Below are 15851 nucleotides of genomic sequence, written 5' to 3' on the forward strand. Positions count from 1 at the left end.
ACCCAATCAGTTAAATCCCTTAAAAGGAGAAGTGATTCCAGCATTCAGAGAGATTTTCCCAGCTTATCTTTGGATAGCCAATATCTCCCAGAACTTTTCAAGAACCTTCATTGAACTTTCATCTCAGCCCCTGGTTGCAGCTTGCCTGCGGAACCTGGACTTGTGCATCCCCATGGCTGCGTGAGAGACTCTTACAGAATCGCATACTATTGACAGATATCTCTTGTTGATTCTGTTCCCCTAGAGAACCCTGATGAATACAGCATCCATAATCCTATTTTAATCAAGAGTCCAAATCGAATCCCAAATATAGAAGAGATAAAATAAAATGTTCAGGACATATTTGAAATCTAAAATTATCTTTGAGAGATCCAAAAAGGCCCCTAGGGAATTGCAAAGATTTATTCTTTCTCCTTGTAAAATGAGAATTGCTAAGAACAATTAGGTGAGTTTGATGGGTAGCTATTCTAAGAGTTGTATGAGAAGAACTGAGAAATCAGAAGAGATGTCAAGACTTCCCCTATGTTAAATTTTTATAGGCACAATATTAACACAAAATTTTGAAAATTCTGTACTTTATGGATGGTTCCTAGAGATATGTCAATGCCATACCTATCAGAAGTATGTTTTTACTTTCAAGAGAAACATTGATAAAACTCTTATGAAATAGTTACATATTGTACACTAAAAGAGAAATTTACTTTCCACTTTTCTGATATTATATGGTAATAAATTATATACAGCCATTAAATCTATAGCATCTATAGATAGTTTTTGTTTTACTCTGGTGTCTGCTTGAAGGCTCTGCTACAGGCCAGAGTTTGTGTCTTCAATAAAGGACAGTCTCAAAGCCTCACAGGAAAGGACTGTACCAGGTAGTTCAAACAACTGACATGTCAGAATAGACACTTCGGTTCAGGCTTCTGAGGTGACATAGCATAGCAAACTTTCAGATCATACCAGTGGACTAAGTCAGGATTTTCAGGTTTTTACTTTAAAAGCAGACAGTTATAAGAAAGCAGACTGCTAATCAAGATTCAGCAGAACACTGCTACACAGGACAGAATAAAATGATGAGGGAAATTTTGTTGTGGTTATTTACTTGGAATATTTTTGATGTTGCTTAATGGTCTATCTTCTGAATATATGAGGAAACCCTTTCTCATTCTTCTTTTTTGAACTTTTCACTTTGAAACAACTTATAGGACAGATGAAAAATAATACAAACCCTGCACATAAAATTCCAATATACCTTCCATCCAGATTGACCAACTTTTAATGTTTTGCTATATTTGTGATACCATTCTATATCTATCTATCTATCTACTTATCTATCTATCATCTATCTATTTTCTAAACATTTGAGAATCAGGTGCATAAAATATGCTTCATGAACACTTAATACTTCCCTATATATTTCCTGAGAACAAGGGTGTTCACTTATGTAACTACATTGAATTATTCAATTCGAGAAAGGTTTTTACCTTTTAAAAAATGTATTTTTATTATACAAGTTCTGAAGTTACAAAACAATCATGCACATGTGTAGAATTCCCATACAACACCATTTCACCAACACACTACAGTGTTGTGGAACATTTGTTACAGATTATGAGATAATATCGTCAGACTATTAACCACTAACTATGGGCCACAACATACATTTGGCATATTTATTCCATACGCCCCAATTAACACAGTACACCTTTGACACTGATGCAAGAACATTACAGTATTGCTGTTACATTAATTGTATTTTCCCCATGCTTCTCCACATTCCCACCACCCTGCAATAGTGATGTACATCCTTTCTAGTTCACAGAAGGACATTCTCGCATTTGTACAATTAACCACAATTCTCATTCACCTCTGGGTTCACTGTATTATTCAGTCCCTAGATTATTCTCTAGCTTTTGTTCAAATGACATTTACATCCCTAGACTACCCTTTTCAGCCATGATCACATTTATAAACTAGCTGCTACTCACTATAATGTGTTACCATCAACTCTATTCATTTACACACTTTTACAGTCAAGTTAATTAAAACTTCTTCATACATTAAGCATCAGTACTCCTTCGCAGCCCTCCACTTATTTCCTAATAACTTATATTACAGGTTTTAACTCCATGCATTTATTCTTCATATTTAGTTCATATAGTGAGACCGTGTAATATTTGTCCTTTTGTGTCTGGCTTATTTCACTTAGCATATGTCTTCAAGATTCATCCATGTTATCATATATGTCCCAATTTCATTTCTTACTGAAGTATAGTATTCCATCCTATGTATTTACCACATTTTGTTTATCCATTCATTGGTTGATGGACACATGGGCTGTTTCCATATTTTGGCAAATGTGTATAACACCGCTATGGACATTGGTGAGCAATTGTTTGTTTGCATCACAGTTTTCAATTCTTCTGAATATATTTCTAGGAAAGGAATTGCTAGGTCATATGGCAGTGCTTTATTTAGCTTCCTGAAGAACTGACAAACTGTCTTACACAGAGGCTGTATCACTTTATAGTCCCACCAACAGTAAAGGAGTGTTTCTATTTCTCCACATCCTCTCCAGCAACCATTTTCTGTTTTTTTAATAATGGCCATTCTATGCAATGTGAAATGATATCTCATTATCAGATTTGCATTTCCCTAATAGCCAGTGATATGGAACATTTTTACATGTGCTTTTTTGCCATTTGTATTTCCTCTTTAGATAAATGTCTATTTAAGTCTTTGGCCCATTTTAAAATTGGGCTGCTTGCTCTTTTATTTATTTATTTTTAATTTATTGTCTTTTTAAAAAAGATACATAGATCACACAAAATGTTACATTAAAAAATATGAGGTTCTCATATACACCATTCCCCACATGCCCCACTCCCTAACTTCTTTCATTAGTGTGGTATATTCATTGCATTTGATGAATACATTTTAGAGCACTGCTACGCAGCATGGATTATAGTTTATGTTGTAGTTTTACACTCTCTCCCAGTTCATTCAGTGGGTTATGGCAGGATATATAATGTCCTGCATCTGTCCCTGCAATATCATTCTGCTTGCTCTTTTATTGTTGAGTCATCTGATCTCTTTATATAGAATGGAAATCAAACCCTTATCGTATATGTGGTTACCAAATATTTTCTCCTATTGAGTGGGCTGCCTTTTCACCTCTTCACAAAGTCTTTTGAATCACAAAAGTGTTTAAGTTTGAGGTGGTCCCATTTGTCATGTTTTCTTTAATTACTTGTGCTTTCAGTGTTAGATTTAAGAGTGCACCACCTACCACTAGGTATTTTCCTACATTTTCCTCTAAGAGCTTTATAGTTCTAGCTTTTATATTTAGGTCTTTGATCCATTTTGAGTTAATTTTTGTATAAGGTATGAGATAGGGGTCCTCTTTCTTTCCTTTGGCTATGGATATCCAGTCCTCCCAGCACCATTAGTTGAACAGACTGTTGTGCTTCAGCTGGCTGGGTTTGACAGGTTCATCAAAAACCACTTGACCACAAAAGTGAGATTTTGTTTCTGAACCATCAATTTGGTTCCACTGGTATATGTGTCACTTTTTATGCCAGTACCATACCTTTTTACCACTATAGCTAGGTAATACGATTTATAGTCCGTAAGTGAGAGCCCTCCAACTTCTCTTTTCCTTTGTGAGATATTTCTGGCTATTTGGGCCCCCTTCTCCTTCCAAATAAATTTGGTAATTGTGAAAAATGTTGGCGGAATTTTCTTTGAGATTGCAATGAATCTGTACATCAATTTGGGTAGAAATGACATCTTAAAGATATTTAGTTTTCCAGTCCATGAGCACAGAATGTTCTTCCCATTATTTAGATCTTTTAATAATTTCTTTTAGCAATGCATTATAGTTTTCTGAATATAATTGCTTTACATTCTTGGTTAAGTTCATTCCTAAATATTTGATTCTTTTAGTTGCTATTGAAAGGAATTTTTTCCCTGACCCTGACTTCCTCCTCAGTTTGTGCATTACTAGTGCATAGAAACACCACTGATTTTTGTGTATTGATCTTGTATCCTGACACACTACTGAAATGGATTACTAGCTCTAGCAACTTTTAGATTTTTGGGGGACTTTCTAGGTATAGGAACATATCATATGAGATTAGCAAGAGTTTTACTTCTTCTTTTCCAATTTGAATGCCTTTATTTCTTTTTCTTGCCTGACTGTTCTAGCTAGAACCTCTAGCACTATATTGAACAACATTGGTGACAGTGGGCATCCTTGTCTTGTTCCTGATCTCAATAGGAAAGCTTTTAGTCTTTCAACATTGAGAACAATGTTAGCTGTGGGTTTTTCCTATTTGGCCTTTATTATGTTGAGAAAGCTTACTTCAATTCTTATCTTTTGTAGTATTTTTATCAAAAAAGAATGCTGTATTTTGTCAAATGCCTTTTCTGCATCAATCGATAGGATTGTGTAATTTTTCTTCTTTGTTTATTAATCTAGTATATTACACTGATTTTCTTGTGTTGAACCACCCTTGCATGACTAATATAAAATCTACTTGATCATGATGATTAATTCTTTTAAATATCTTGTTGTATTTGATTAACAAGAATTTTATTAAGGATTTTCACATCCCCATTCATTAGGGAACTGGGTCTGTAATTTTCTTTTTTCATAATATCTTTATCTAGTTTTGATATTAGAGTGATAATGGATTCAGAGATGATTTTGGTAGTGTTCCTTCTTGTTCAATTTTTTGGAAGACCTTGAGTAAGACTGGTATTAAATCTTCTTTGAATACTTGGTAGAACTCACCTGTGAAACCATCTTGCCTTGGCTTTTCATTTTGGGGAGTTGTTTGATGACTGTTTCAATCACTTTACTTGTGATTGATTTGTTGAGGACTTCTATTTCCTCTAATGTCAGTATAGGTTGTTTGTACATTCCTAGGAATTTTTCCATTTTGTCTACATTGTCTAGTTTGTTGGCATACAGTAGTTTATAGTACCCTCTTACTTTTTTTTTTTAATTTCTGTGATGTCAGTAGTAATGTCACTGTTTTAATTTTTATTTTATTTGCATCTTTTCTCATTTTTTCTTTGTCAGTCTAGCTAAGGGTTTGCCAATTTTGTTAATCTTCTTGAAGAACCAAATGTTGGTTTTGTTAATCCTATTTTTTTTCTCAATTTCATTTATTTCTGTTTTGATTTTTGTTATTTCATTCCTTCTGCTTGCTTTGGTTTGCTGTTCTTTTTCTAGCTCCTCTGGTTATATAGTTAGGTCATTGGTTTTAGTTCTTTCTTCTTTTTTTAATGTAAATGTTGAGATCTGTAGCACTTTGATATTATTTATTAATTCCAAAAAAGACAACTAATTATGTTTGCAAACTGGTTTGTTCCTCTGGGTGTGATAACCTTTGACTGTATTAGATTCAGATGAGATGTCTTTGATTACATTATGTTACGATTAGGGCTTTAATTTGACCACATCGTTAAGGTGTGTGGGGTTCAGTCCCTGCCCCCCTTGGGAGGTTACATAAATGGATACACAATCAAGAACAAAGAGAAGTATATACACAGAAATAGATACACAGAGAAGAACACAGAGGAAGAGAGACAGTTTATTAGACATGGCAGAGACCCTGGGAAGAGAGATGAGCCTGATAATCAATACCTGACCTTTTGAAGAGGATTGAGCAGCTGAGCCTGGAAAGAAATGAGCCCCAGAGAGAGAGAATAGCCTTATGTCAGCCTTCAGCTGAGATTGGAAGAAGCTAGGACCATGGAGCCTTAAGAGGAAGGAGGAAAGCTGAAACCTTGCAAAACTCACTGTGGAGGCCAGTGCCCACACTCTACTTGCAGTGTAAGCTGCCTTGGGAGCTATTCTGTGGCTGGAGTTGGAAGATTTATTTCCCAAAAACAGGAGAAGAAGAGATGGTTGGCCATCGACTTCAGCTACTGATTAGTAAATTCAGCTGGCTAAAGTATAATCTTAAGAACAGCTAAAGTTTGAACCTGTCAAAGTCAGAATGAAGACAATATCTACCATTTTGACTCTACCCCTGGCATGAGAGGAAACAGGGATAATTGAAAATCAATGGCTTCTTTCTACCCAGATTGGACTGCAGCCAGTGAAGCCTAGGTTTCAGCCCCACCTCTGACAGGGAGGAAGCTGGCAGAACCTGCACCAGCCTTTCCAGGTAACTGCAGGTACATTAGGTCAGCACAGACTGAATAGTCGGAAGTCTACCTGGGCAACTGCGGTAATTTTTGACCTGCACAGCATAGATTGCTGCCCACACCTGCAGCTCCATCTCTGTCCCAGGCAGGGAGGAAGGGGTATGAAGCCGGATCAGTCATTCCAGGTAACTACAGATGGTCTTGGTCTGCACAACTTGGATTATTACACATGGCTAGGGCTCTATTCCTACCCCTGGCATAAGAGAAAGATGGAAGAAGCTTCATCGGTCCCTGGGGCAATGGGGGCAGCTTGAGCCTCCACAACTCACAGCACCAATTATATCCTTGGTGCCTACTGCACAACCAGCAAGGGAGAAAGGGCAAGAAAGCCCTACACTAAAGCAAGAAACTGCACCCAGAATAAATACATCAAGGAAGCCAGGTGCCAAGACACCAATAAAAAATTACAATCTACACCATGAAACAGGAAGATATGGCCCAGTTAAAGTAACAAGATAAGCCTCCAGATGTCATAAAGGATTTGAGACAACTAATCATACATGTTCAAACAAATTTCCTTAATAAGTTCAATGAAATGGCTAAAGAGATTAAGGATATTAAGAAGACATTGGGAGAAATGGATGTGACTCAACCAATGAGGATCCCGTATACCATATAGGAGGTCCAGGATTCGATGCCCAGGGCCTCCTGGGGAGGGCAAGCTAGCCATGTGGCACACTGGCCCACATGGAGTGCTGGCCCATGAGAGAATGCAGCCCCACGCAGGAGAGCCACCCTGCATGGGAATGCCACCTTGAATGGGAAAAAGCCTATCTGTGCAGGAGTGCTGGCCGAAGCAGAGAGCTGATGCAGCAACATGAAACAAGAGACACAGAGGAGAGAAAATAAGAAGATAGAGCAGAACAGGGGAGCTGAGGTGGTGCAGGAGAGTAATCGCCTCTCTCCCACTCCGGAAGGTCCCAGGATTGGTTCCCGGAGCTGCCTAATGAGAATACAAGCAGACACAGAGAGCAGACAACTGAGTGAATGGGGGATAAATAAATAAAATAAATATTTTTTTTAAAAAAAGAAGACATTGGATGAGTACAAAGAATTTGTAAGTAAACATAGAAAAATAGATCTTATGGAAATAAAAAGTGTAATAAATGAAATAAAAAATACACTGGAGTCATATAACAGCAGTTTTGAGGAGGCAGAAGAAAGGATTGGTGAGCTTGAGACAGGGACTCTGAAAGTGAACATACAAAAAAACAGATGAAGAAATTAATGGAAAAAATTGTACAAGGTCTCAGGGAACAGCAAGAGACATGCAAACATACTGCAAGGGAAAAATTTCCAGCCAAGAATCTTATATCTGGCAAGAATGTCTTTAAAAAATGAGGGTGAGTTTAGAATACTCAGAGATAAACAGAAACTGAGAGAGTTTATAACAAAGAGACTGGCCTTGTAGGAAATACTAAAGGGTGTGCTATAGTCAGAAAGGAAAAGACAGGAGAGAAGCTTGGAACAGAGTCTAGAAATGAAGATTATATCAGTAAAAGTAACTAAATGTGTCAAAAGAGTAGTGAAAATAAAATATGACAAATAAAACCCAAAGATCAAAATGGGTGAAATAAGCCCTGGATGGTGCTTCAGAGGTAATCACCGGACATTGTAAATCCTCACAGGGCCTACATGATGGAATAGAGGAGAGTATGGGCCATGATGTGAACCAATGTATATGAGGTGCAGAGGTGCCCAAAGATGTACTTACCAAATCCAATGGATGTGTCATGATGATGGGAACGAGTGTGGTTGGGGGGGGGGGAGAGGGGGGGGTGGGGGGGGTGGGGTTGAATGGAACCTCACATATATATTTTTAATGTAATATTATTACAAAGTCAATAAAAAATAAAAAAATTAAAAAAAAAAAAAAAAAAGAATGGCCTTTACAGTAATAACACTGAATGTTTTTGTTTTTTTTTTAAAGATTTATTTATTTATTTATTTATCTCCCCTTCCCTCCCCCCAACCCCAGTTGTCTGTTCTCTGTGTCTATTTGCTGCATCTTCTTCTTTGTTCACTTCTGTTGTTGTCAGCAGCATGGGAATCTCTGTCTCTTTTTGTTGCGTCATCTTGTGTCAGATCTCCGTGTGGGTGGTGCCATTCTTGGGCAGGCTGCACTTTCTTTCGTGCTGGGCGGCTCTCCTTATGGGGCGCACTTTTTGCGCGTGGGGCTTCCCTACGTGGGGGACACCCCTGCGTGGCACGGCACCCCTTGTACGCATCAGCACTGTGCATGGGTCAGCTCCACACGGGTCAAGGAGGCCCGGAGTTTGAATCGCGGACTTCTCATGTGGTAGGCAGACGCCCTATCCACTGGGCCAAGTCCGCTTCCCACACTGAATGTTAATGTTATCAAAAGACACAGACTGGCAGAATGGATAAGAAAATATGAACCATCTATATGCTGTCTGCAAGAGACTCACCATACAGTGAAAGGCTATAAAAAGATATGTATGCAGTAATCCCATTTACAATAGCAACTAAAAGAATCAAATATTTAGGAATAAACTTACCCAAGGATGTAAAGCACTTGTATTCAGAAAATTACAGTCCATTGTTAAAAGAAATTTAAACAAGACCTAAATAATTGGAAGACCATTTCATGCTCATGGATTGGAAGACTAAATATTTTATTAAGGAGTCAATTCTACTCAAATTGGTGTACAGATTCAATGTAATCCTGACAAAAATTCCATCAGCATTTTTAAAACAAATGGAGAACACAATTATCAAATTTATTTGGAAGGGTAAGGGGTCTGGAATAGCCAGAAACATCTTAAAAAGGAAAAGCGAAGATGGAGGACTCTCACTTCCAGACTTTAAATAATATTACCTAGCCACAGTAAAAAACACATGGTGCTGGTCTAAAGATAGACACATAGACCAATGGAACCGAACTGATGGTTCAGAAACAGACCCTGACATCTATGGTCAAATGATTTCTGACAAGTCTGTCAAACCCATCCATCTGAGGCAGAATAGTGCATTCAACAGATGGTGCTGGGAGAACTGGATATCCATAGCCAAAGGAAGAAAGAGGTCCCCTATCTCACAGCTTATACAAAAATTAACTCAAAATGGGTCAAAGACCTAAATATAAAAGCAAGGACCATAAAGCTTCTAGAAAAAAATGTAGGAAAATATCTTCAAGATCTGGTGGTAGGTGGTGGATTCTTAAGATATAAAGAGATCTGAGAAGGACTACTGATGCTTAATGAATGTAGAAGTTTTAATAATCTTTACTGTAAGAGCATGGAAATGTATAGAGTTGATGGCAACACATTATAGTGACTAACAGCTGATTTATAAATGGGAATGTGCCTGGAAAGGGTAGTCTAGGGATGTAAATATCAATTGAAAGAAAGGTAGAGAATAATCTAGGGACTGAATAACACAGTGAACCCAGAGGTGGATGAGAATTGGGGTTGATGGTACAGATGTAAAACTGTCCTACTGTGATCTAAAGCAGATGTATGTCACTATTACAGGGTGGTGGGAACGTGGAGAAGCATGGGAAAAATACAACTGTAGTGACCTATGGACTGTGGTTAACAGCACTACTGTAATATTCATGCATCTATGCCAAAGTGTACTGTACTGATAATGGGGGTGTATGGAAAAAGTGTGCCCATGTATGCTACAGACCAAGATTGGTGGTAACAGTCTGATGATATTATCTCATAATCTGTAACAAATGTTCCACCATGGTGTGGTGTGTTGAGGAAGGACTGTTGTATGGGAATTCTACACATGATTGTTTTGTAAGTTCACAACCTTTGTAATAGAATCATATTAAAAATATTAATAGGGTGGGTTGGGGGAAAAATATACCAAATGTAAGATACTTTGGTTAGTGGTAATATTCTGAGGATGCTCTTTCATCATTTGTTAAAAAAGTTTCAAAACAATGCAAGGTATTGTTGGTAGGGTGAAGAATGAGAGCCCTGTATGATGTTATGCATGTTTGTTTTGTAAGTTCACAATTTTTACTACACACTTATTTTTCTATGTATGTTTATGTATGAGTGATATACTTCAATAAATTTTTAAATAAAAAAATTGATCACAAGGAAAATTTGAAATAATTCCAAGACATAGAAATACAACAACCAACTATCTGATCACAGTGTAATAAAACTAGAAATTAAGAACAGAATCAGGAAGCAACAGCAAAACACTAAAATCTGGACATTTTTAAAAACTGAAACTACAGAATATCTAGAAAATAATGATAATGAAAACACCCCATATCGGAATTTACAGACCCCAGCTAAAGCAGTGTCTATTGCAAAATCCACAGCTTCAAAGACCTTTATTAACAAAAGTGTATCAGAATCTAATTGCCCACCAAAAAAATTCCATTTCTTCTCTCTAGGAACACAACTAGACTGTATATATTTCTTTTCTTTTTTCTTTTTGTATATATTTCTTAGCCTTCATTCAGTTAAGAGTTTGGCATAAGAATGTGTTCTAGACAGTAGAATGTAAATAGAAGTGATATTTCAAGTCTGGCCCATGAAAGCATAGAGCACACTATTCCCTCTTATGCCATGTGGGTGCTGATGTCCAGGGTGAGTTTGGAAGCCATATTTTGGATGAAGCTGATAGAAGTTCTATCAGCTTAGGTCCTAAATGACTAAGTGCAGTAGCAACTCCAAATCTCACCAGGTAAAATTATATTTATTGTAGTAAGCCACTTAAATTTATTTATTTATTTATTTATTTATTTTTAAATTGATTTTGTAAAAATATTACATTAAAAAAAAATATGAGGTCCCATTCAACCCCACCACCCCCACCCCACCACTCCCCCCCCACCACTCCCCCCCAGCAACACTCACTCCCATCATCATGACACATCCATTGCACCTGGTAAGTACATCTCTGAAGCCACTTAAATTTAGGTGAGTGTTTATTACTACAACTAACATAACTCTAAGTAATATAACAAAAATAATACAAATTAGTTAATTAAGCACCTAACTCAGAAATTACAAATGGAAAAAAAAATAAACCTAAGAAAACAGAAGGAAGGAATTCAATAAGGTTAAAAGCAGAAATTAATGAATTAGAAAATAAAAATATAGAACTAGTAAATCCAAGTCGTATTATTTTTTGAAAAAGCAACAAAAAAAGAGAGAACATGAAAATATTAAGAAAAGAAATGAGGTCAGTAACCTCATAGAGAAAATTGAAAAAATCAACCCTATGAAAATAAAATCGAAAATCTGGGTGAAAGAGATGGTTTCCTAAGAAAACAGAATTCACCAAACTGGCTCCCTAAGAGATAGAAAAGCAAAGCAAACCAATTACAATAGAAAAATTAAGTTTCTATAAAGACTCCATTAGTGTTCCACTCAGATCAGATTAGATTCCTTTCCCATTGGTTTTGATCACCCTTTTGCCTTTCCAAAAGCCCTTATCTTGGGCTCTTCTCAGAAGGGATTGTCTTTAGCTACTGGAGCCACTCTGCTTGCACCTGTGCATAAAGCCCACAAAGCCTTGGAATTTAGGTTCTCCTCAGTGTGGCCCCCTTAGGCAATGACTGTTCTGGAAAATGAAAGCCCACATTCCCACCTTGGGTGGAGACAATCTAAGAGGCATAATTTATGCTCAGTAGTACCCCAACAGGATTAAAGGGAAGCTACTTTTAAAGGAATTTAGCCTGAAACTGCACTTTTGGGTGGCTTCTTCCCCTTACCTGTTCTGCTGCCTGCAATCTCTTACTATTTTATCCTGGGTACACTTCTTCAATAAATCACTTGCACATAAATCCTCCTCTTAGTGTGTGGTTGTAATATTTCTAAATATTAGGAATTCATCAGTATATTAAAATATTAGCACATGACCAAATAGGGTGTATTCTGGTAATGCAATGTTGAATAATTTTAGGAAATTTATTATTGCAATTCAATAGTTGAATAGATCAAAAGAGAAAACTCATGATTATTTCCATAGAAGCTGAAAAAGCATGAAATTTAATTCAAAATCCATTGACTTAAAAATAATTCTTGGGGGAAGCGGACATGGCCCTAGCAGTTGAGCACCTGCCTCCCACATGGGGGGGGGGGGTGTCCCGGATTTGGTTCTTGGTGTGTCTCAGAGAAGAAAAACAATGAGCAGATAACAACCAGACATTGAGCAAAAACAATGAGCAGATGAGAAAAAGCAACGAGTAAACAATGAGCAGACAATGAGCAAAAATAAATAAGCTGGGAGCAGATGTGGCTCAAAGCAGTTGAGTGACCACCTCTGACATGGGAGGTCCCAGGTTCGATTCCTGATGCTTCCTAAAGAAAAAAAAATCTTGGAAGCCAGTGTAGCTCTGTGGTTGAGTGCCAGCTTCCCACATATGAGGTCCTAGGTTCAATCCCCAGCCTTGGTACCTTCCCCCCAACCCCCTAAAAAAAGTCTTACTAACACAAGAATGGGTGGACATTTAATATGAAAGAAATCTATCTAAACCCAAAAGCCAATACCATCCTTAACAAGGAAATAGTAGACATATTCCCATTAAAACTGGAACAAAACAAGAATATATACTATAATTATTATTATTCAACATTACCTAGAAAATACTAACCAATGCAACTAAACAAAGAAAGAAATTGTTGTATTTCTATTACCTAGCACAGTATTTGGCACAAAGTAGACGCCAAGTAAATTATTTTCTGTCTAATATAATAACTAATCAACAAAATTTGTAGCAAAAAGCTGGACACCATAAACATATGAATGAACTACACTTCCCTGGAAGCAATGTGATGGTGGGATTTTTCTTGTAATGTTTTTTATTATAAAAATAATAAATACTTTTTATAAACAGTACAGAATTGTATGAAGTAAAAGAAAATCAATTGTCACCCAGCTTCCAACATATTCCCCAGAGGCAGTCACTATTTATAATTTTGTCTGTGTCCTTCCTTCCCAAATATCTTCTATGCAATACAAACACAGATGGTAAATATATGTTGCTTAAAAAATATATATGTGAAAATATGTTACCTAAAAGGAAATAGCATTTTAATGAAGAAACAGTAGCAAGCCACTATATAAATTTAAAAGGTTTAATACTATTTTGATTACTTTGCAACAAAATGTTAGTAGTAGTTGATATCTTCATTGTGATTTGGAAGTCTACATCTATTCAGAGGTAAAGTTTGATTAGACAATAAATCTAGTGATCTAAGAGCAATAACATCATATTGAACAATAATGATCTTATTTTTATATTCAATGATATCCTTTCATAATAAACAAGATAAAAATATATTCTTACTTCAAGCAGCATGTCATGGAGTGAAATATAGATATTCAGTGGACAAAAAAACTTCTTAAAGAATGACTTGCACTTTACCACACAAACAGTGAACCCTATTGTAAACTATGGACTACAGTTAATAGTAAAATTATAAAAATGTTCTTTTATGAATTATAAGAAATATACTACACTAATACAAAATATCAATAATAGGGCAGTATATGGGGACTCTGTATTTTATGCACAATTTTTCTGCAAACCTACAACTTCTCTAATTAAAAAAAAAGGAATGACTTGACTGGTTATTAAGTATTGCAGTGGCACAAATTTCTGATGCTGAAAGACTTGCGTTATTCAGATTCTAACTCTCCATAAGTGTGTTACCAAACTCCCAGTTCCCACAGTACCTGTTTCTTTCAGGAGATTCCAGATGTCTTTGCATTTATGGATCTCCTCAAGAGCACGATTCAGGAACTTAGTCTATTTGGCAACAATGCAATGATAGAATTAGTCTCAATGAAAAAGAAGTTAAAGCAATTAATAATAGTCTCATATAGTTTTCATGAAAACATTCAAAATAAAATAGGTTAAACTGAATGTTTTACCATTTATATAGAAATATTAGCCTCTATTTTCCCTTTTCCTTAATGTTCCTATAAAATGAGAATTAAACAGAAACCTTGAGCATTATCAATCTCTTTAAAAATAATCTAGGACTGAAGAGAAGCACTTCAAGAATAGTGATGAGGAGATTTGTGGGCACTCTTCGTTAAGAAAAATTATATACAGTTTATGTAGATTCTCTGGAAACTGTCCTAAGGGCATACAGCAAATAAAGAAATATTTGTTCCAGGAAATCAACTAAATTTTGATAAACATTTGAGACTCAACCTGTGCCCCTGTAGCTCAGTATGATGGAAGCTTTACTTCATGTGGGGATTACGAAGAAGATGGTTCCCTTTACCTCCAGCTTCCCGGCTAGGGCTTCCCAGGAGGGACAGGCTGTGAGCACCTTTCATCACCCTCAGGTCTGTACTGCAGAAGCTCTATTATAGGTAAGTGCAGCCAAGAGGTCTGGAGCGCTCTTCATCCTCCCCGGCCCCATTCTTAGGGCAGAAATTCTACCCCAGGTAAAGCAGACTGAGGATATTTGACTCTGATCACTCTTGCCCCGGCCTGCTTATAGGGTAGAGTTTCCATGCTGTGAGAGGCAGGCCAAGAATACTAGGGACTACCACTCCCACCAGGCATTCCACTTATAGAACTGGGTTTCCACCCTGAGAGAAGTAGGCCACTTTCTCTGCCCCCAGATCAAAAACAGTGGTGCAGAGTTTCTGCCCAGTAGGAGAGGCAGGACATTAGATCTCTACAAGCTCTCCCTAAGGAGGCTAGCATTATTTGGATCAGAGCTTGGAGAAGTTCAAGTCTAAGGGCACTGTCAAATATAATGGAGATTCTGGTGGTGAGCAATTAAGAGGAGGCTGATAGCTCCATGATATCAGCAAGCAAAAAGGTAGAACAGCTAGAAGTTTACAGAGAGAACAAGGGAAAGAGACAGCTAAAAGCCCTACCCCTTCAAAGGGACTTGAATTCAATTGGATCAGACTGTGAAGCATTGTTACCCAAAACAAAAAATACAAAAACAAGACAAAAAAACTTCCAGAGAAATCATCTAGCAATTGGTCAAGACTGACAACCTGGTGTAATACCAAGAGAGGAAGACCAGTCAGACACTTAACAGGAAGATCATAGAAAGAAACTGTCAAAGAGAGGACTGCCATCTCTTGGAGTGGAGTGAGTCAGGTGACTGTGCATGCCCAAGGCTGTGCCCTGTGGGGAGCCTCTGAGGAGTGACAACCGAGGCTATAACTGTGGAGGAAGGAGAATTCACTGAACTAGCCCAGCCAAGTCACTAAACAAATAAACAAGCAAACAATAACCACAACTAACCTCAGAGGGGGAAATAAGCATCCAAAGATGCTATACTGTATTATCTAAGAGGTCAGACACCTTTTCTGTAAAGACCAGAGAGTAAATATTTTAGGTTTTGGCAGCCATGTACACTCTCTTATCAAATATTGTTTTCATGTGCATTCCTTAACAAATGTAAATCATTCTTAGCATTCAGACTGTATAAAAACAGGCTATGGAGCAGATGTGGTCAGCTGGTAGTGGTTTACTCACCCCTTTTCTAAGAAACCATGTGAGACCATGATAAATTACAGTAATTATATATTTTTAACCACCCCTCACCTTCTCTTACTCATCTCCAGAAGGCTGGGACAATGGAGTAAGGATTACATGGCTTATTTATATTCCTTCATCATCTTCTTATTTGGAAATATCCCAATTTATGGGGGTTTGG

General features: G+C 37.1%; 1 protein-coding gene across 1 annotated transcript in view; it reads right to left on the reverse strand.

The window, feature by feature from the left end:
* The window catches only part of TEX11 (testis expressed 11), a 546877-nt gene that overhangs the window by 125567 nt on the left and 405459 nt on the right, over nucleotides 1–15851 (reverse strand). Inside the window, exon 25 of the mRNA XM_058291673.2 lies at nucleotides 13894–13966. Coding sequence (XP_058147656.1) covers nucleotides 13894–13966 — 73 coding nt within the window. The remainder of the gene's footprint in view (nucleotides 1–13893; nucleotides 13967–15851) is intronic.

Source organism: Dasypus novemcinctus, chromosome X (genome assembly GCF_030445035.2).
Source record: "Dasypus novemcinctus isolate mDasNov1 chromosome X, mDasNov1.1.hap2, whole genome shotgun sequence".
In the NCBI taxonomy this organism is placed as follows: Eukaryota; Metazoa; Chordata; class Mammalia; order Cingulata; family Dasypodidae; genus Dasypus; species Dasypus novemcinctus.